This window comes from Lagopus leucura, unplaced genomic scaffold, assembly GCF_019238085.1.
Source record: "Lagopus leucura isolate 7727_CA_CO unplaced genomic scaffold, USGS_WTPT01 Super-Scaffold_100015, whole genome shotgun sequence".
Classification (NCBI taxonomy): Eukaryota; Metazoa; Chordata; class Aves; order Galliformes; family Phasianidae; genus Lagopus; species Lagopus leucura.
Genome location: NW_024962269.1, coordinates 9614293 through 9636704, shown reverse-complemented (window position 1 = coordinate 9636704; position 22412 = coordinate 9614293). Strand labels below are relative to the sequence as shown.

General features: G+C 41.7%; 2 protein-coding genes across 6 annotated transcripts in view; both read left to right on the top strand.

Moving 5' to 3' along the window:
* LOC122182421 (cell migration inducing hyaluronidase 1) overlaps positions 1–22412 on the top strand; it is a 101840-nt gene that overhangs the window by 18676 nt on the left and 60752 nt on the right. The gene's annotated exons all lie outside the window — the stretch shown is intronic.
* Positions 1–22412, top strand: part of LOC122182422 (cell surface hyaluronidase-like) — a 46452-nt gene that overhangs the window by 20979 nt on the left and 3061 nt on the right. For 3 of the 4 annotated variants that reach the window (XR_006179795.1, XM_042875687.1, XM_042875688.1), the window contains exons 16-21: positions 1490–1705; positions 7312–7520; positions 17553–17735; positions 19476–19689; positions 20396–20497; positions 21724–21884. Coding sequence is in view for 3 of the 4 variants with exons in the window: in XM_042875687.1 (XP_042731621.1) it covers positions 1490–1705; positions 7312–7520; positions 17553–17735; positions 19476–19689; positions 20396–20497; positions 21724–21884 (1085 nt within the window). In the remaining variant the exon portion in view is untranslated. The remainder of the gene's footprint in view (positions 1–1489; positions 1706–7311; positions 7521–17552; positions 17736–19475; positions 19690–20395; positions 20498–21723; positions 21885–22412) is intronic. The other variant, XM_042875689.1, reaches the window with a different exon arrangement.

The following is a 22412-nucleotide window of genomic DNA, read 5'->3' as shown; positions in this document are numbered from 1 at the left end:
ATCCTTCTTCTTTGCCAAATAGCCCTTTGGGTAAAAACTTCCTGCAGCACAGTAAGAAAAGATTTTAATACACTGGAAAATACACACTGAATTTCTGTGTGTTTAAGCCTTTTTAAAAAGAGACTGCTTCAGGTGTCTCAGTATCAGCCTCATAAACAAACAAGGAGGTGACTAAAATATGGATTTAGGGTTTAATTTAGCTTTAATCAAGACTTACTAGGGCAATGATAGGCTCTTGTTGCTTCATTCTGCAAGTCGTTCTTGTTACAGCAGTCATTCTTTTTAAGCCAGTGGGACTTTCCATCTAACTGAGAATCACAACGGCCCTCCAGTTCTCCTAAGATTTTTATTTATTATTGTGAAAATAAAGCCTTTAAACTCCTTGGTGAACTTGCAGCATAATCTTGGTGACCCTAATTCTTACTCTTGTGAACAGTGCAATTAAAATTGAGCAAAATGGAACAAATTATAGTCCTTTGGGCCAGCATGATCAAGTTGCTACTTACACTATTTCAATATACGTTGCTTCAGGGTTCTTTCTGTGCAAACAACCTGGAATAATTATTGTCTTGATTTCCTCAGAAATTAATCATCACACAGTGCAATAATTTTCTCTGTAGGCATTAAAATATCCCATGCCTTCTCGGTGAACATCTGCAGCTTCCTTATTTTGTTGTGTTTTCATATTGGGACAGAATTTTTTTTTTTATCTACTGAAGAATTCTGTAAATAGAGCTATGCACAGTGATGATAATGCTCTTTCTTGTTATTTTTCTTGCCTAAAAAAATATTCCTCAGAGGATACATTAGGATATACACAAGCACCAATTTTGAGAATTGCTGTCAGTTCTATGCATTCTAAAAGGTTTTTGGGGGAAAAAAATATGAAAAAATACTTGATAGAATAACAGAAACGTTTGAGTTAGAAGGGACCTTTCAAGGCCATCTGTTCAAACTGCCCTGCACTGAACAGGGACAACTACAGCTGATCAGGTGCTCAGAGCCCCATCTATTCCTACCTGGAGTGTCTGTGGGGACAGGGCACCCACCATCTCTCTGGGCAACTCCGTGTCACAGAATCAGAACAGCCATTGGAAGTATGTGAGAAAATTCACCATAGTTTTTGTAGTTTTTGTTTCTTTGATTACAACCCGGGTCAAAGATGCTTACTTCTCTGTAAATTTCATAATCTTCCAGTGCTTCCCTTTCCTTTGAGTCATCCTCTTCTTTTTGACGCAACGCAATTTACTGCTGTGTGATTTCAAGGAATGAATGGTTTTGTGGGTACAATTCAAAGTCTAATTCTTACAAAAATGTTTCCTGCAATTGAAGCGTGAAAACCAATGTCGCCAGAAGTCTAAGTGGAATAGCCAAGCAAAATTCTTGCTCAAATGATAATGCTATCTAGTCTTAGATGTATCACTCTCTTGGCTGTTAAAACACTGCAAGTTCAAGCCCTTACGGTTTGTCTCCTCACTGTCTCCTGTAGGTTGGACTGAAAGTGTTTTTTGGCAGAGCGGGCCAGTGGTTTGGAAACAATGATAATGACGGTGACAAAATGTCTGTCTTCCATGATCTGGATGGCTCCGTGACGGGATATTCCAACACCTTTGTAGGCAGAGCAGACAACTACCTGCTCCGTCATCCCGGCTGCGTCACCGTCCCCCGCTGGAATGGGGTGATGTGCACTGGTAGATATGCACAGGTAAGGAGGTGCTGCATGCAGTGTCACTGCGTGTGTTGGGTGGGAGTCCCCAAATACTCTGTTTGAGGTGGTGGAGTGAAACCCATTGAACACTCAAAAAGATAACAGGAGAATAATACCTTGGGTATAGTTTTACTGTTTTGCTTTATCAGGAGTTGCTTTTAAAGTGTCTAGACACTGGATTTGTGTCCTCTGGTTTGCTATTGACTAGGTGGAAACAGGATTGAGCTCTTAAGAGACAGCCCCACCGAAGAAGGGTTTTTGTGCTTGGCACTTGTATTTTCCTCTGTGCCTCTAAGGAAATAATATTCCAGGCTCTGGCAACCTAACAGTTAAACTCAGAATTGTAAACAAGTAGGCATTTATATTTTTATGTCTATTAATACTTTCCCAACTATGGCACTCTACATGGTGAGACTGTTTTTCCACCATAGAAAATTTCCTTGGCTAGGTTTAGGCAAGCGTAAACATTTGCTTCTCTGGGATCTGTTACCAGCATTTTTCATCTAATCAGCATCCAGCAGGATAAGTGAAGTTCACATTAACTTTATGGGTTTTGGGTAGGGAAATGTATGTGCGTGCAGTGCAGAAGAAATTGGTCCCGTGGAACGGAGTTTGATTTAATGTGGAGGACATATCTGATGGAAGACTTCAGCTCGACCTTGGTTCTCAGCATCTTTAAAAGTGGATGATTTGTTTGTGAGCTGAGTTCTGGGTGTTGTATTTCAGAGCAAAAGCTTAAAAGGTTGGATCCAACTAAGGAGAAAGATGTTTTGCTTTGATCTTGGTAGTGCTATTACAAAATATGTTTTTCTTTTCCTCCTCTTGTAGCCCTGGTACACAAGAACCTTTATTCTTCCCTAGTGTAAGCAGGTGAAAATTTCCTTTCAGTTCAAGGAAACAGTGACATTACATTGCAGCTGAAATGGGCCCAAGATAGACTAGGGAAGGGCTACTTGGCATGGAAAAACAAGACCCAAGTCCTTCAGCTAACATTACATCTAAATCCTTCCTGAGCAAAATGCCTAGAGTTCAGTTAATTCTTTTCTGGTTCCTTCCATTTACTTTTCTGCTCTTCTTCTGGACAAAATTTGCCCAGAAAGGGGAAAACCCATTCCTCTGGCAGTGTTCCTAGCTCCACAAAATCCTGGAGACACACTTTTCTGAAGATGTTTTAGTCTGGCAACTTGGGCTGACGTTCCCACCTGACTTCCCATGGCTGGTTCATGGCTCTTTCTGCACCGTGCATCTTCCTCATGTAGCGTCTGGGAGCTTCCTGTAGTGGGAAGTCTAAGAAATGCCTTGTACTTTGGCTTCAGCATTGCCTTGCTCTGCCAAAAAAGGGCTATGGGACCAGCTTAAGGTCACAAGATTTACACAGGCAGGAACTATCAGGCCTCTTTGTCCTTCCCTTTTGATCCTGAAGCCTGTAAGGTTGGTATTGTCCTAACAAGACAAACATTTTATTTTTAATGACAGCTAAAACACTCATGTAATATAAAGTGAGGCTCTAGGGAAGAGCATCAGACAGAAGGAGATTGACAAGGAAACTGGAAGACCTGGCAGCACCATAGCTTCTGGGGATTTCTGTGAGTCACCCTGTCTCTGTCAGGAGGGCATTGAGGTCCTTGGTATCCCATCAACCTGATTTACAACTGCAGCAGAGATTGATAATAAAAGAAAAATGTAGGGAGAGGTCCATCCCTCAGTTATCTCCATGTAGGTGAGTGAGATTTCCAAATGCATTGACCTGGAGACATCTCAACACTTATGCTGCTTGTGGAAAATGTGAATGAGATTCCGAAACCATTTCTGTTTTCTACATGCATAGTAAAAGAAGTGCCTTAGCTCCCAGTGGGCAGTTGAAGCTGTGTGCTTACCACTTGCTTGCAGACTTCAGAGCAACTCAGGACAGATTGTGAAACTTTTCTTTTTTTGGGACAGGTCCTTTTTTAAAATAGGCTGAGTTTTTTGGCAGTAGATGCTATTTTCCTTTAGTAGCTTAAAAAGATGTTAGATGGTTGTAAGGCTGCTGCTTAGCAAAATTAGTGTCATTTTTGAGTTAACAAAATTAATTCTTTGCTACTTTTAAACATTTTAGGTAATTCTTTTGATTTTTTTTTTTTTTTTTTTTCTTTTAATCAGTTCCTTCCAGCCAATCACTACCTTGCCATGGTCAGTTGAAATAGAAATTGTTCCACTTCTATTAGCTCTGCTTTTGCAGTGTTTGCAATTACGGTGACCACGCACCTGTAAGTCATGTGTGTTCAGCTGGTAGTGGGTTTGGCAATGACAATTCTACAACTAAAGCAAACCAGAGATGCAGTAGATAGCAATGGTACTTTTCCATGCCCAGACAAAACTATACAATCCCAATGTGTGGTGTTTGAGGAGCATCACACAGACTGGGAAGAAGGAAATCTTGCAAACTATTTTTCAGCTAATGCCCTCCAGATTTGGATGGAGGTCCAGTTTTGATCTCTGATATACAGCAGTGGAAAATAAAGATAGTGCTGCTGATGTCAGCAAAGCTGCTGTTATTTCTAGGGCTAAAATTGGTCCTGATATGTATAATAGGAAGAAAAAATACTACTTCTTTATGAAATAATTTTGTAGTCTTCACTTAGAAGTTCATAGAGAAAAACTGTTCCCCAGAGGAATGATCCTTTTCTGAACAACTGAAGAAGTAGAAGAGTAGATGTGTTTCAAGTTTCTCATTTTAAAGACATTTTACCCCAGTTTTACAACTGACAGCACAGCAGGACAAAAGCAATGTCAAAGAAAGCAAAACACCACCAAACTTTCTCTCAGCAATGAAGATTTTCTGTTCCACTGCTTTGCATTTTGTTTATCTTCTTGCTGGCTATCCAGTTGAACAGCAGATTCCCATGAATTTTAAAGGAACTTATCTTCTCAGTTTCACAGTCTACTTGGGAGAACTGCCATGTAAGCACAGGGAAATCTGACAAATCTTTTTAGCATGAAATGTTAAGAAGCTAAAATGACAACTATGTCCATTAAACCATCCAGACAAGTAGCAGGATCCATTTTATAATGTTTAGCTAGCTCTGCTTCTCCTACTCCATTAGCTTGTAATTGCTCCTCCTCCTCCTCTTCCTCGTTCTCCTGCCCAGAGGAGGGGATAAATGGGAAATGTGGGGTGCTACTTTCTGTGTACCTGTGAGTATAAGGAGGACTAAACCAACAAGACTGTGATTGGAGAGCTGTGCAGGAGGCATCTCAGCTATTGTTGCATTTAATTGGGTAGCAAGTGCACTGCAGATGCCACCTTAATGTTCTGTGTTTGTTGGATACAAATATTTGAAGGAAATAACATCATAACATCAGTTTACAGAGATAGGACAGAAATGGTTGTGTCTTATCCAGAAAGACACAAGTGAGATATTACTTTGCACTTTCAGTGTTCATTCCCACTGTTCTTTATCACAAAATGCTGTTCTGATTGAAAGTGATTAATACATTCATGAGATTTCAGGTCTGAAGGGACCTTTCTGACCACCTACCCTGACCCCAGAACTACCCCATCAGGCTGGGGACAAATGGGATCGAAATGTAGGTTATTGCACTGCACTTAATCGACTTCACAATTATGGTTTTAATGTGAAGGGAAAATAGGTTTTCCTCCTTGGTTTCATAGATAAAAAAAGTCTTTTATCAGACTGTAAAAAAAAAAAAACCCACAAATTACTCTTCCTCAATCTATGAAGAGTGAGCAAATGGGCTGCTGCTCAGATATTGTTTGGAGCAAACTGATCCATGGTTTCAGCCATCAAGAAAATCAAGTGTTTAATATGGTTCTGGGATCAACTTTAATCTCCAAGGATCTGTGTGGATTCCACTTCATCACTGAAGTGCCACAGGCAGGGTTGCACTGGAGTGAAAGGAGGAATGGACTGAATATCCAAGGAACATCCATTACCACTTCCACATTGTTTTTTTACACGAATCCCAATTTTTTTCACTCAAGCATTCAGCATGAAGATGCTTAGTACAGGGGTGGAGGATGGCTAAGCTGAAATGACCCATGTTTTGGAGGTGCTGTGGAGCATAAACACAATGCCAGGAGCAGGTACAAGTGCAAAGGTTCTTCTGAACACAACAATGAACCAAGGAACTGAATTAGCAACCAGAAAACTTGCAGCTTTAATTAAACACTTTCTTAAATTTCTTGAGACATTTCCTGTTTAAATTCAGTCACAAATGTATTTCTTCAGGTTAAATAACACTCATGCCGGACGCATCACCTCTGTTTTCTGTCAGATGAATTTTGCAGTAGCTAAGGCATTATGTTCCAAGGAGGAAGTAATGGGAATCTGTCACTCGTCATGCTGTGACATGCTGTGAATAAAAGACAAACCAAATGTCATGGGAATATTTGCTTCTTCATTGCACTTTGGAGTCAGCAAAGCAATTCCTATTGTATTTTAAGGATGTCTTATCATTAGTATTACAATATACTTCTAATGGATCCTATATATAAACTAGTGGAAGACGATCTGTTTTGCAGAGCTTTTAATCTGTGTAGACAAGAAAAGGAATAAGAAGCTGATATGGAGATAGGAGAGGTCAGGCTCGCAAAGTCTTGTGTTGAGAGGAGAATATCCTGATGGACCTTGTGTCACCCTCTCCTAATTTTGTCTGCAGTGTTAAAATCTGCTGGAAGACAGAAACTGAGTTTAAAAATAATTGTGCTGAATGTGTTCGTGTATTATTAGAAGACATTCTTATTTTTGATGCAAATAGCATTATTCTCCATTATAGAAGAGTGGAGGAAGAAGGATTACAGTTGTTTTCAGCTGCTGTCAGTGCATTTGGAACCTTTCAGGGAGTGTGACAAGCTGTGTGCTACATCACACACAGTGCTGAAACCAATTTGTATGACTAGCTGTGTGTCCTCCTTCTGTGCTAGTATTTCACACAGGGGGAAGCAGGTGAACATCATGCATTGAACCTTAAAGATAACGTCTGCCACACGAATTGGCCTTCATTTGAATCAAAGAAGAACAGAAAAAGCATAGGTGTTGAAAACAAAGGGCATCTGTTGGTCCCCAAACAGAAGAGCTCTAGTTGTAGCATGTACAATGTTGCATTTGGTCTGTATGACCACAGAATCGAGAAGTTGAATTTTAGCCCCCCAAATTTAAGCTTTTTCTGCTTCTTGAAGATGAAGGTGTGGATTCCATTAGGTAACTGGACCTGATTCAAAGCCAGGAGGAAACTGCTTAAGACTTTTCTGTATTTTCAATGGAATAAGACTGTTTTTAAAGTGTAGTGATTCGAATTCATAAGAAACAGTCACTTTGTGATATTTCATTGATCAACCTTCTCCCTTGAGAATCTGAACAGTTAACATTTCCATGGTGTTGTACAGTTCATATCTCACTTCACGGTGTCCCCTCAAACAGCTGCAGATGCTATTTCTGTTTTACCTTTTCATTTGAACTGGAAATGTTTCAGTCATTTTCCGACTGTTCTGCGCTCTTCATTGGCAAACCCATTTACAGGCAACAGTGATCAAATGCACATGTTACAGCTGAGCCTGGCTATTTTAATGGACGTGTTTGTCATTTTCCTTTTACCCTCAGCTTTATATTCAGGCCAGGCGCCCTGAGAATCTGACCTTATCCATTGCCAGAGCAGCATACCACTCCCACCCCTTGCAGTTGCAAGGCGTGAACAGAGGAGCGCCGTACCAGCAATACCAGCCGGTCGTCATGCTGGAGCAGGCTTACATCATCCAGTGGGATGGCAGAGCGCCTGAGGATATCATCCTGTACCCAATCAACTTCAACAGGTACTGCCCTATGTTGTTAGAAAACGTTCTGTTTTAAAAGTTCTGGTGTTATGCGATTTTCCTGGGTTCTTTGCAACTGACCCTTCGAATGTTTTAGCAATTTGTGAGAGCACCAAAGTGAGGTGTTAATGACTGGCACTTACCAATGCAAAGAATTGCCTCTGCTTTTTCGTTATTCCAACACTTTTGATGTACAGAGCTGTTTCTCTTTCCAGTAAGTTTTGAAACAGAATCCAAGTAAGTCCTGGCCTGCTGTCCCTGAAATCCCTCCAGAAGAGCCCTGGCTCTCGTTCGTTTGTTTGTACTAGTTGCACATAATTTATTTCCCATATATATAAAATGCAGAAGTCATCACAGAAGTCCATCAGAATGTGCACAGAGCATTGCATCTTCTGTAATCCAAATAGCACTGCAATCACTGTTTCTTTCTTGATAGCATTTTAAAACTTTAGGATTCAGTACAACAAAATTGTAGGCTGTGCTCTATTTATTTTCCATGTTTCTTCCATCTCATCTAGTGTTCTGTAAAAGCAAGGCACAGCCAATTTAGACCTGCCTTTTCCCCTTGCAATCTATTTCATTTTATATAATTTCTTTCATGGTTTCCAGTCATGGTTCAGGACCAGCGTACCTCTTACTTTAGTGAAATTACTTGTGTTTTGCAATGGTATAACTTCTAGGAGAATCCTCTAATCCATTTGGTTTAACTGTGATGTATGTTGCCATGGCTGGGAAGAACTGCTGCAAGAGATGAGAACCACACCAAAAAATTCTCTGGCCATTGTCTTGGGCTCTGCAGTTTCCGTGGCTCCTCAGTTTACTGATAACAAGGCAGTACAGGAAAAGGGCCACATTATACATGACTGCAAGCAACAAAGCCACGTGAAGGCTCATATTTGCAAAGTAGACATTAAATAATTGACACAGAAAAAGTCAGATGCACAGAGGACATGGAGAAACATGTACCATTGGTAAATGGGGAGGATTTCCAAGTCTGTCCCGTATTATCCACCAAACCCTACACCTGTTGTCTGCTTCTCGAGCAGGGTGTCACTGCCATAGTTTTAGTTTAGGAAAGTTTTGGTAAAAGCTTGAAAAAATGTGAACATTGAAGCTCAAGAAATTTGGGGAAAACCCTATTTGTATTTCCAGTCATGAAGCCTCATTTCCAAAGCCTCGTGTCCAAAGACAATGTTCCCTCTTTGTATATCCCCACTTTTGGTAAGTGATGTGTAATGGGTCCTCTTTGAATTTAAAGATTAAATGGCTGTAGGATCATGACCAAGTCCCTGGACAATCACTGCTTGGACATTCCTGTCACAGAGGGATGACTAGAACTAAAACACTCTTTTCTGTGTTAATGTAACTTCATGCACTTTAAGGAAGTGCAAAACCCATTAGTCACTCATGGATAAGCTGTTTTGTAATTATTATCTGTCTTTAAATAATTAGCTATTTCCTTGCAATTAAGAGTTAAGCCTTCTGCATCAATATACAATGGTTACCCAATCACATGCCAAAGCTTTGGCAAGTACTTGGTCTTCAATCACAAATTCAAATCTTAAGGCAGCATTGTGTGTTTGATAGAATTCAGCTTTAAGTTTAGCCCTTGTTCAAGCAGCAACTTACCTAACTTTTACTATTGATAACCACAATGTGTTTGAGGTTCTCTTTGTCTTGTGTGAAACCAATTAAGTTATTTGAATGGGGCAAAGGTTTGTAGACTTTTCTGATTCAGAAACAGCTGGCAAGGTGTGTGCTTTGAAAAACGAAAGGAGGGAAATATATCATAATAAGGAAAAAAATGTAATTTTACTTTCTAATTTTACTTAATTCCACTACAAGATACTGACTTAATAGAAAGGAATTAGAAGAGAGCACTGACCATGGTGAAGGGATTAGAAAACAAGTGTTATGAGGGGTAACTCACTGGGTAGTAGGAGTAGTAACTGGGGCTATTTATTCCAGAATAGAGAAGGCTGAGGGAGAACATCACTGCTCCCTACAGCTTCCTGAAAAGAGGATAACTCCTGCAGTGAGGAGGTGTCAGGCTCTTTTTTCAGATGACATAAGATAGGATGCAAAGAAATGGCCTCAAGTTGCTCTAGGGGAGGTTTCCATTGGATATCTGGAAGAATCCTCTTCATAGAGATGGTGGTTAGAGGTTGGAATAGGCTGCCCATGGAGGTGGTGGAGTCACTACCTCCCTGAGGCTTAGTGGTGGATGTGGTTGTGTTAGTTTGATGGTTAGTGATCTTATAGTTCTTTTCCAACCTAAATGGTGAGGTGATTCTATGATTTAAAGCATCTTGCAAAGAAATAGTTGAGAATGAAATCATGTCACTACTGTATGTCTTAAGGGTAATGGAACAGCAATGGTGAAATGTCCATACTTCATGCAACAACATAGGTAGAAGCCATTCCCATGGAAGAAGTGAAGTAAAAAACAAGGTTTAGGAGCTTGAAGGAAATCAAATGCCTACTTAAGCAGTTCCAAGTATGACATTTGTTAAACAGTGTTTCTAATCATTTTTTTGAAAGGAAGAAATCACAAATTGTGAAGCAGAGTAATCAGAGGCAGAAGATCCAGAAAAAGAGGGAAAGCTTTTGCCTGTTTCAAATGGCTCTTTGCTGACTGTTCTTTTGCATTCTAAAATACTGAATAATCTGCCAAAAATGAGCTCTTAACATAGTTATATCCGTGGAAAACATATGTGATGCAAAAGAAAATATGTTTGAGGAATTTTACTAGTGAAACTTTGCAATCATTAATTTCAGACATAGCTTTACCAAACAACCGAACTATTTTTAGACTTGTCACTGTAAAATGATGGATAGGTACATCCAGGATGCTGCCTTCACAGCTAGATAGCCCTCATGCTTCTGGAAGGACTTTCTGTGCAGGCTGAAGGAAGGTCAGAGGGGAAATAAGGAATTTGACAGGAAGGATGTGTACCACGATTTGGACCTCTTTGGAGTTCAGGCATGCAGCTGATGTTGGATATTTGTGCCATTAACATTTTCAGTGTTTCTGAAGTGCTGTAAAAAGAGCTGATGAAAACAATTCCAGTTTAAATGTTTACTAAAAGACTGGAACACCAAGATTCCTGGTGTGGGCAGGTGGTAGGGATGCACTCACAAGGTTCAGCTGAAAGTGGCAGTGCTGCTTTCTGCACCTGTGTGTCCAGCCTGGGGAGTCCAGGAACTGCTCAACTATTTGCTCAGTGAAGGAGGACAACTTCTTTCTGCAGTGGCACGTGATGGGTTGCTGCAGTACGTGTGTCTTCTGTGCACGGATTCAAGACATGTTTAGAGTACTTGTAGATTTTCAAGCACAAAGTGTGAGAGCTTCATGAACAGTGGCCTCAAACTTCTCCTTCATGAGTTTCATCTTCTTTCAGGAGCAATACCCACCTCCTCAGAGCTGCTTTTGTGTTTTCTCTGTTCTTGTGCTTCATAGAAAAATGGGAACCAGCTGTTGAGTTGAGGGCTGTGCTCAAAACTGCTGTCTATTTCTAGAAGCACAAAGGCCTGCGGAGAGCGTCAGGATTGTTAAGAGAGGAGGGTGAGGCTGGTATGGCAGGAGGAGCGCCTGGAGAACATTATTTGCTTGCAAGTAAGTGCCTCCTTTCAGGTGCTGGAAAACAGTAAGAGGACTGGCTCTTCATAGGGTAGGAAAAGTCACAAACAAAGTCCTCCATTTAATGACACAGGCTTTGTGTGTGTGTGCAAATTCTCCAATCAAAGAAGAGGCTAAAGCAAATACTATTATCAAAGGCACATTGCTGTTCGATAAATCAGCCAGGCTTATTTGTGTTATCAGCTAATCTAAAGATAAGAATTAAATCTCTCCAAAGCCCATGTCTGCAGTATAGTGTAATGAGTTGTGTTGTTGAAGCAGGATGAAAAGTATAGGCAATTAAATTAAACATTCCTTGTTTTTTATGAGCACAGGCAAATATCTCTATACTTGGTCTGCTAAGACTCAGAAGGAAGAGTTTTTCCTTATTAGGGCTCTCTGCTGTGATTTGACATTTCAGGAAGATGTGAGCAGGTACAAAGGAGGTATCACTTTTTTATAGGTGAACTGCAACAGTGCTGCAAGCAGGGTTAGGGTTAGTACAGGGCTGCCCAGCTGCCCTAGCCAATGCTGGCCCCAGGGAAAAGTTCAAGGAACTTTCCCCATGTTGCCTTTACCAGCACCCTCTCAGTGTCCCCTGGAGAGGTACAATGAGTCTTGTAACACTCACATTTCGTGCCTTGTTGCAGGACTTGGATCCTTATGAGAGCTTTTCCTAAGATTTATTTGGCAGCAAAGAGCCAAATCTCTTGTCAAGAGCAAATGAAAGAGCAGATGTTCATGTGTGTGCTTGGGCACATGTCCAGCCTTTCCCTTGCTGTGGTATTTGTGCAGGGATGACACAGGTGCATGGTGATATCCCTGTGTTTGCTAGGCTGACATTCTGCACTATGGCTTGTTATCGTGTTCACAAGCAAATAATCTAATTATCGAAATTCAGGAGGCTGGAATGAGCTTGTGTCTAAATTTTGGATTAAAAAGCGTGGGGACCTGAGGCTCTGCGTGATGTGTAGTTTCCAAGATGCTGTCATCCATTCAAAGGTGGAGGTTTCACTGCAGGCAGACAACTTACACAGCCCATGTCTGCACTGAAACTCCAGGGGACTGGTTATATTTGTCTTTTTTCAGGGCTGTGTAGATGGGTGTTTTCCCTATGGCTTCTTATTCATTGCCAGTCTGATTCATACTTTCAGCTACTTGTCATTTTTGTGATTAAATTCTTTAGCGATGATAGGGTTTTTTAGGAAAACAAAGATAATGAGACAAGGCTAGAACATACTTGCTTCAGATTTGCCCGGTTCATGGATATTTCCTAAACTGTTCCTTTTTCAGATTAGTTCCAAATGTGCTTTTCCTTGTGATTTGCAGGTTGACAAGTGGATAGGAAGATGAAATTAGTGTTTCAAAGTGCGGCTAACAATTTAAGGCTGTGACTACTTGTTACTTGTACGTAACATGAGTGCCAACCTCGATCTCCCAGATCCAGATCCAGAATTATAAGTAACACCAGCACTATTTCCAATAATAATAACTAAAGTGCTGCTTGGGTTTCATAGCTTGTTCCTCCTGATAACATCTGTAATTCAGAGTTAATCATCCACACAACGCAGAAATCAGTTGAATTCCCTTCTGTCGGTTTCAATCGCTTAAATTACCCACAGGACAACAAGTGGGTGAAAGCCTTTAAACATTTAAGGAAAAAAACAACTAGAAAGAGGCTGAAACATTTGCCAGAACACTGGGTTGCAGATTGAACCATTTCAGTATGGCCAGGCCAAACTGGATGCTGGCATTGCCACGTGTGAGTGATCCTAAAGCCCTGTCTTTGCCTCCTGTCAGCAGCCCTTGCTGTTTTCTGTTCTCTATGTTTTTTTTCTTGGACAGGATTAACAAGGAGAGCTGACAGTTTCAGTGAATGGACAAGAGCAGTCTAGCACTAACAAGTCCTCAGATGGCTGCAGCAAGCCAGGGTGCTGGTCCATGGGTATTTCCCAGTCCATTTTTCCCACCCGTGATGCTGGTTTAGGAGGTGGTGTCCTGTATACGGATTTTGTGTCGAGGAGATTCAACTGGGTGCTGGGCAGGCTGTTGTGAGATTGAGAGGAAAAATATCAGTATCATGACTGAGATAAAGGAACACAGACCTTCTATTATTTGTTCTTGTGAAGGGTTGGAGACTGAGTGGTGACTTTGCTGGTTTTGCCTTCTGAAGTTCAAAATTCATCCTGTGAGAGGCAAACATGCAGAAGCAGCCTGTGAGAATTTTTGCTTGGCTCCCATATTATGAACAGGAAAATTTTGAACTCCCATTTTTCTCAGCGCATGTAGAGCTGACCAAAATGTCAGAGGGTTTGTTTTAAATAAGAGTAATAACAGTTGTGGGAGGCTGAATCACTGGATGGAAGTCTCTTGTTTTTTCATGCCTGAGGAAAAAATAAGTAATTTTCAGTTGTACTCTATTGCATGCCCTCATTGGCTCACACCAGATTGTCATCAGTGAGATCAGGATTTGGACTGTGCACGTCCATGGTCATCAGTTACGTGACACACCATGCCAATAGACATGGTGGAGCCATTTTTCAGAATAACTGAGGGGATCCCTGAGCCAAAATACAGCCAGCAATGATGTACAGCATAACCTCCAACACCAGCACTAGATCCTACCCATATGCTCAGTATTGATACTCCATCTGACACAGTCACAGGACATGGTCACCAGTGAACAAGTGTTCGTTTGTCCTCTCCCAGGCAGTGAGAGTCACAGACATGTGCTCTTTCAATGTTTACTGCAGCCAAATCTCATCTCAAACTTGTGTGACTCACATTCCACCACTCTCAGAAGTCTCCCCTCCTTTGCCTGTTCAGTCTTGTTTCCCTGAGTGGGAGTTTGGGATTTAATTATGGGGGCTGTTCTGAGGTTGTAACAGAGGTATGTATGTGTGTACATGGAGATCTGTATTGACCATACGTCCAAGAACAGGAAACCTCTCACCTGCTGTTTTCCCTCATCCTTTTTTGCTTTCACTTATCCCAAAAACCTGCCCAATGCCAGAGCACACATATTTTTTAGCACTTTGCCCCATGTTTTGAAAGAGCCAGAACTGCAAAATGGCAAAATTCAGGTGAAAAGAAAATGGCTTCTTGGGCTAGTTCTACCCAGCCATTTCCAAGAGGAAGTAAACAGGATAGACACATTCATAAACTCACATGAAATGTGCTGTGGGGATCATTGAAGGACAGTAACAGAGGGGCAGAAGTGCTGAGTTTGATAGATCTTGGTGTAAGCTCAGAAACCTTCCAAGTAGCATCTGAAACTGTTAGAACTTGTTAATGATGCTGTGCTACTGCATATTTAGCTTTCCCCTTTTAAAGGTCTTTTGTGTGGGGTTGGTGTTTTGTTTTTGTTTTTTTTTTTGTGAAAACAACAGGAAAACACTAACTTGATTAAAAACAGGAATGAAAAAAAAATACTGTTCCTTGCTTTTAAAATGAACTGAACTTTATCACTAAAAAATTATGAACATGCTTACATAGTTCTGTGATGAAAGCATCCTAAATATCTCAAGTTAGTTTCCTACACGTGTCTATCTGCCTTTCATTTATACCAATAGCTAATTTCAAAGTCAGACTTTCCATCTGAGTGTATTTTTATTTGTTTTTCTTGCAAGATTCCCATAAGAATGAAAGTAGAAGAAAAGTCCAATGCATTGCTACATCAGACAGCATTTTCTGTATCAGTAGTATGATTTCTGTCCCTCAAATTTTAAATGACTTCTTTCTGCTGATCTTTGTGCATGTGATGGGAAATGTCCTTTCCCAAACAGGCATTTCTTCTTGCTAGTGCAGAGCACGTCCTCAGGACACCTGCAAGGATCCCAGCTGATAAGAAGGCAACCACTGCAGCAGAACAAGGGCTTCTGCCCTACAGGATATTACTAGCTCAAATGTTTCTGATTCTGCCTGCCAATCTTCACCTCAAAGTAGCAGTGAGAAAATACGACAGATTGGAGAGTTTGAAGCAGAGAAATAAAGGAGGAGTCATAATTCATTGACCACCCTGAAAGAAAGACAGGCTTCCTGCACTGGAGAGCCAGCCAGGAGGTCTCTGTGGCCAGTGCTGTGGCTGAGGGAGGCACATGCACATTTGCTTTCTTTTGAGCGCAGTGTCCAAGACATCTCATGCCTGACTGCCTCTTCTAGCCTGACGTTGCATTTCTCATTCACTTTTGGCAATGGAGAAAAAGACATTTCACCCATGTCCTGAGGGCGTCCCACAGCAATACTCTGTGCTTTGCTTTTGTTGTGCACAGCTGTACAACCAGGCATTTGGGAGAGTTTACAGCAGCTTCTGTACAAGCCGAAGAGCCAAAACCAAAGTAAAGAACTAAATAGGAAGCTGTTAAAATACTATGAAATTAAATTGAAAATAAACACCTTATTCTTTCCAACATTTACTTAAAGGATAACCTTAAATACCTTCCCTTCTCACATCTCTTCCCAAGACCTTCGTTGTGGGAACGCATTTATTTCCTTCTCTTCTTTCACAAACTCCCAGGTAGGTGCCTTCCATTTGATCTTCTCAATTGTGATACAGTTTATTTCAGAGTTTGGTTCAGCCTGCTCACGTGCACAACAGGCTCTCATTGCACTCAGATTCCCAAGTACCCCAGTGACTCAAGACAGTCACAGCTGTGGTTTTTTCATGATTTTCTTTCTTTTTTTTCACCAACTCCAATTTCCTTCCCTGGTGCCTTTTCTGTTCCCTGGGGAGGTGGCAGTCAGCACAACATGGCACCAAGGCTGGTTCCCAACATCTGAAGGAGATGACAAGGCCATTTTTTTTGGTAGTGTCTTCAGGGGATGAAATGTGCTAATGCAATGCAAATTACCCTTATGAAACAGCCAAATGTCTTGGGACTCCATCCCAGAAATATCCCACTAACATGGCTCTGGTGCATTTCTTTCATTTCCTCTAGTCAAAGGCCAAATCATCTGAAAATATATCCATTTTCTAGCTGTCCTATGTTATGACACAGCTGGAGTTGGTTAAAATCTAGAGGGCAGTATCTGGCATAAGCTGATGGGTCTTTGTGCATGGCTTTGATTTATTATTCTAGAACAGCCTGTCCCTTCTTCAGTACTGTAGTTTTGTTCTGCTCTAACGAGAAAGCCAGAAAATGTCTGAAGCAGCTTTGCTATTATATAGTCCACATCTAATGCAAAGTAAAAGTCTAGGCATGCAGGCTCCCAGATTTTGTTGTTTGCACTCCTCAGTACTTTACAGACCAGGATGAGTGGCAGATCTTCTTAGCAGAGAAACTTTGCCTTCCTCAGCTTCACAGGGCCCTGAAAGGCAGCTGGTGATGGTGGTAACTGTCTGCCTTCAGGCCAAATTAGTATTTTCACATTTTAACCAGGAAGCCAGGTAATTACATTTACAGCCTTGGTGGTTTTGGAAATAGAAGGAAAGCAAACCACAGTAATTGGTCAGGTACCTGCATGCGGTGCACTGAGCCACTTCAGAGGCTGGAGAAGAAAAAAACAATTACACAAATAGTCTTGTTATTCAGTTTTTCTTTTAAAGTGTAAACATCTAGGACATTCTGCTTTTCCCGGTACTAGTGCACCCTGCAGTCAGGAAGGGTCTTTGGTTTTGGGAAAGACTGTAGCCATCAGCATCTGAACTGTGCTGTGACTGCATCTTTCTCCAAGCAGAAAGAAAAAAATGGAGTTTTGAGGCAGATTTTCTCTCTGTGAGGTGACAACGAAGGTCACAGCACAAAGAAAGCCATAGGGACAATTAGTTGCAAATATGCATGCTAACACTGTGGTGGTCAAGTGTTAAAAGACCATTTAACTTTACCTTTAGTTGTTTTAAACTGACACTGAAGAAAGAGCAGGGGAGAGGGAGATTTTAATGGAAAGCCTGATCATAAACTTTGCCCTAAAGTGGAGGAAGCAGATCTCTTCAGGCTGTGGCTCTGGTTCAAGTCAGAGATTACTTTCTGATTCCTAGACCAGTGCCCCTGGTGAAATGCTCAGTGCTGGTTCCCTCTCCTGCAGCAGCTCCAGATGAACTAAACTGAGCCCTGGCAGCCTCTGGAGTTGTGAGCAGGTATGTGACTGATTGTTCCTTGGTCCTATGAGCAAGGAAGAGAAAATCTCTTCTTTTATGCCATCCTGGCACCTGACTCAAAGTCCTTTGAGGTCAACTTGGGTCTCTGGATCAGACCTTTGTATAAACAGACGTTGTTTCCAGACAAAGGGAAAAAAAAAACTGATTTTCTCTGGCACAGAGGATTTGGGTGTATTTTTTTCTGGTTAAAGGAGGAAGAAAACCTCAAAATACATTTATTTGTTTTCCCCTGAAGATTGTGCTCTTGGCTGGAGAGCATCTCTCCCGCATTCAAGCCCTTAAGCAAATTTTCTCTCTTTCCTCCTTTTTATGACAGAGGAGACTGGCTGCACATTGCCCTCTGCTATCCCAGGAACACCATCTTCCACGTGGTGAAAGACATCTACCAGCGACGGACAGGGATGGTGCACAGCATAAAGCATTACCTCATGGCTCCTTCCCGTGACAGTGTTCTCAATGGGACCGGCGAGCAGCTCTTCTACTTTGACAGAGCGTTGGGGTGAGCCCATGAGAGACCTCCAGTGAACAGGCAGCAAACCTCTGGGGTTCTTCTCATTCCGGTCCTGCTTCTTCCTTTCCCTATCTCATAGTTAAAGTTCAGTCTCATCCATCTTGCATGGTCTTTTCATTGATTTCAGGTCAAAGCAGAGGTATGGGACGGTATAACCTAGATTAGGCCTACTTCAGTCAAGCACCAAGCAGCAAGATAGTTTGGGAAATTTCAACTTCTTCATATTCCCATGAGGAAAGGTTGACCATAGTGCATCTCTTATTTTGAAGGCAAGAAGAGAGTCCTAGAGGTCATGCACTGTCTTTAGAGGAATCCAGAACACCTTTACTTAAGTAAATATCTTACGAAACCATGTTTCCCTATTTGCAAAAAAAGTTGGGAAGGAAAAAATTGTTCAGTGGTCTAACCATGATGTTTCACCTGACTAAGCAGCTACTTTAGAAATCAACCCACAAATGCCAAACTTGAAAATAAGATGTGATGTGTTTATTCTTTCAACCATAACACATGAGCAATCAAATCCCAGAATGTTTTCCCTGCTAACCAGGTTTCTTGGTGATAGCCAGGTCTCTTTTATGATAGGAATTGTGAAATAACAGTTTACTAGTCAATCCCCCTTTCCTTTTTTTTCCTTTTCTCTCTTTTTTTTTTTTTTTTTTTTTTTTGGAGAGGAGGGGTTAACTGTTGCCCAAATTCTGTTTAAAAAAAAAAAAAAAAGGTTGTTTACTACTGAAAAGCAAGGGAAAATTGTTACACGTGTGGGTCTGTAGAGGCAGAACCATTGTCTGCCAGCAACCGTCTGGACCTGGTACGTGCATATTAATGGACATAACCCAACTTAATTCTGGCAGTATCAGCCTTTTCATTCTGTTTAATTCAGCAGTGCTATTTTTAACCTCTCAGAGTACAAAAGTTGGGGGACTGGCTTTTTTCTTTTCCTGTTGTTGTTTTGTAGACTTTATTTAATAATGAGTGGGATGTTTCCCCTTCTTTTTTTAACCCCACATGCTGGATCCTTGGAGAGGAACCAAGCTTACTCATTCTTTCTTCCAGACAAATAGAAACAAATATTTAGTTTTTAAAGAAATAGAAAAAAAGCAAAAACAAAACAAGAAAACCTTTACAGCTCATGCATCTTTTTGATCCTGAAGCTTAGCTGAGCTGTTTATGTAATTTCCTCTGCCTGAATTGCAGAATGGACGCAATTGAAAACACACTTGAACAGCTAGGAAAAAATGAACTCCAAGGGCCAGAAGATCTGGCTGCCTTAGAAGTTTTGTCATGCATGCCTAGGGCTAAGCTGTGCCTGTAGGCCAGGGCCGTGAGATGCAGGAGCCAAAGGGGACGATGCCAGTATTTCTAAGCAAGCCTGTTTCCTTCTGCACAAAACAGCATGAGCATCTAGCAGGATGCAGCTGCGGCTGGTGCTGGAGGTGATGCATACTCCACAATGCTTGCCCAATGAAGGAAGTTGGCTTGGGTGTACGGGCTGAGAGTCCTGCACGTCTCATCATGCTGGGTTGAGAGGGAGGCTTTACTTATGTCCTTGCAGACCTGTTTTGAATGTACAAGTTGCAGGTGTGCTGTATTACACCACTCTAAGGGTTCTTCAGTGGTGTTGCAAAATGGGAGGGATAATAGAATTTAGCATGCAAAGACCCTCCCTCTATTCAGCTTTTCCCTTAAACACTTCATGACTCTGATCAGTATGTTTGCTCTCATTTGTAGGTACCTATTTGTCCACCTGCAGGCCCACGAAGCTCGGCAAGGGCACAGTTACTGCTCCCAGCAAGGCTGTGAACGTATCAAAATCATGGCGCAGATGTACCCGGGGGGGTCCTGGAGCTGTGCCCCCAACCCCTTTTTGCAGAGGCCAGCTGCCCCGCAGCGCCCCGTGTCCCAGCACCAGGCAGTGCCATGCAGGGCTTGTGGGGCCCCACAGGTAAGAGCGCCCCTCCTACAGCACCTGAGGTCGTGCAGCACGTATGTGTCAGTAGGGAACAGCCGCTTGTGAATCTGGCACTGTGTGACATGTGGAGGGAAGGATTTTGCACTAAATTTCTGCAGTTTTCTGTACCACGCTTCAAAGATAACCTCAAAGAAATCGCCCAACTGGAAGCAGGTGAATGCACAGTCACAGCATCTTTTTTCCCACCCCTTTTTTTTTTTTCTTTTTCTTTCAAACAAGCATAAAAGAACACTTCAGAGAGCTCAGACTGGATTAGCTTTGAATTCCAAAGTGCAGTATTGCTGTTGAATTTCAGACTGGGAAGTAATTCTGGTTAATAAGAATGATTGGAAAATCAGACTTAGGTTCTCTTTTCATTTACAATTCTGTAAATCCTGTAGTATTATTTCAGGCTCATACAAATCCGCACCTCGGTTATAATCAGGCAGGATATATGAAACTTATATTCAACTTCTTATTCAGAGGCAGAGTGACCATCACAGGTCCATACCAACCTCCACTGCCACAATTCTTTGGTAAATGTTGTCTTAACAGCAAGCACTTGTGAATCAGGGCCATAGTTTGAAAAACTATGTTCTTCAAGCTTTCCAACTGTGAGCACTGGTGCTTGGTGTCATTCTGCTGATGAAAACCAGTTAGCCTACCAGTTTTTTGAGGCTCTGTCTCCATGTAATTGCAGCTTGCTATCACCAGCACGCCCTCAGTCAAGTATGTAAGAATCCAGATCCAGTCCCTCAGCAAGGCAGACATACAGAACCACTTGACATCTGCATTCATTAAGGTATGTGCTTTGCTACATTTGAAATGGTGATTAAACAGGGAGAAACTTTATCTGCAAGGTAAGTTATTGCAAAACCTTGCTGAACTTAGGCAGAAGGAAATGGGAAGTTCCCCTGGAAGACAGGAGTGCATTGTTCTCCTTTACAATTAGCTCCATTCTAATCACAGGGAGTTCGTATTCTATTCAGATGAGGATTTGAGCCCTAAAGGGGAAAAAAGGCTTTTTATCACCTCAGAAGAAGAATTAACACCACCACTCTAATATAGAGGATGTGGGAAGAAGAGCACATCAGAAAGCAGTGCTTACAAAGGATGAAGGGAAAAAAACAAGCTTGTTTTTCTGACTTTCTCTGGCACTGCTCTAAAAGATAAAAATAACTGCATTTCACGTCTGAAGGAGTTGGAGCTGTCAGGTTATCCCTGCACATGCCTTACACCTCTGCTTGGATGGAGAAGTGTGACTGAAATCACGTCAGCAAGGATGCTGCCCAGGTTCACATGCCGCGGAGTTATATTAAGTGCTGACAAATGCCTCCTCCTCGCTCTGCCTGACCCCCTGTTACATCTCTGAGAGCCTTTGTCTTGCCAAAAGCAGAGATTGTGGCACATCCTGGAAGCTGTAACTTGCAGAAGGAGCCCCTGCTGCAGGAAGCGAGGGGAGTAGGAGGCACGTGTGCTAAACTCCCTCGAGGCCCAGGGATGGCACTACCAAAAATGAGTTTGTTTTTGAGATCTTGCTATATTGACATTTCCAGGGGAGCAAAAAAAAAATGTCCACATGTGGCTTCTATCCCAGCATTGCTGTCTTAGCACTTCTGTCCTGCTCTTTGGTCAAATCTGCCATGCCAAGTGACAGTCATTTCACCCACATGAGAAGAATCTGTGTTAAGGCTGAACTAAGCATTTTACTCCCAGTATTTTTGGCTTCCCAAATGTATTTTTTTTAACACACAAAATATGCCGATGACCTCATTTTTCATGTTTTTGGTACCCCAATGGGCTTCCCAGTGCTACTCAGAACGAATGGCTTTTCTTCCTCCTTCCCTGATGGTCTATCAGTGATACCACTTCATCTGCACTAATTACATACGGAAAACTAAAGGCTGTAAACACCAGATATTTTCCTCGCTTGTAATGCCTTCCTTATGGAAAAATGGGAGCATAGCCTGAACCTCCACATCACTCACTGCCTGCCTCCATAAAACTTACTTCTGTGTTTTGTTGCAGATAAATGACACGACGCTCCTGTTCAATAGCCCTGGGGTGTTCTTCGTGGTGCTAGATGCATGTTCAGGAGCAGTTGTGAGTAGGCGGCACTTTGACACAGTTGCTGGGGAAAATGTGACCGATTCAATAACTGATTATGTTCAAACATTAATAAAAGAGAGGTAAGCAAAGTGCTGAAAGCCCAGCTTGTGTAGAAGCCTGTGGCTGATAGACAAAGAAAGAAAAATGAGCTACTTTCATATCTGAACCTGTGCTCTGAAGGAATCTGGCAAAGACTGAATACGTACAAATCCTGAATATCACTCAGATAATAAGAGAAGGACTGTCTCTCTCTCAGGATTGCACAGATTAGAGCAGAAAGAGATTTTCTAGAAAACTGTCAATTCCTTCTAAATGAACAATCCATTTTTCCAATATGGAGTAGATAAGGTCCTTGCAATGACATTTGCAGTCCTGTGTACACATCCCAAGGTCCAGCAGTTTCCTGGCAGTTGATGATTCAGTTTTCCATTTCTGAAATGGGTTGGTTTCTGTTTACCCTTAATGATTGTTTTTACCTCTTCTGACAGATGAAAATCATAGGTGTGCCAGATTTTCCAGTAGGACTTTTCTTTGGACGAGCCGATGAACAGACCTGCGTGCCTGTTACCTTCAGTGTGTCCTGGCAGTGGTCTGGATCATCTCTGTTT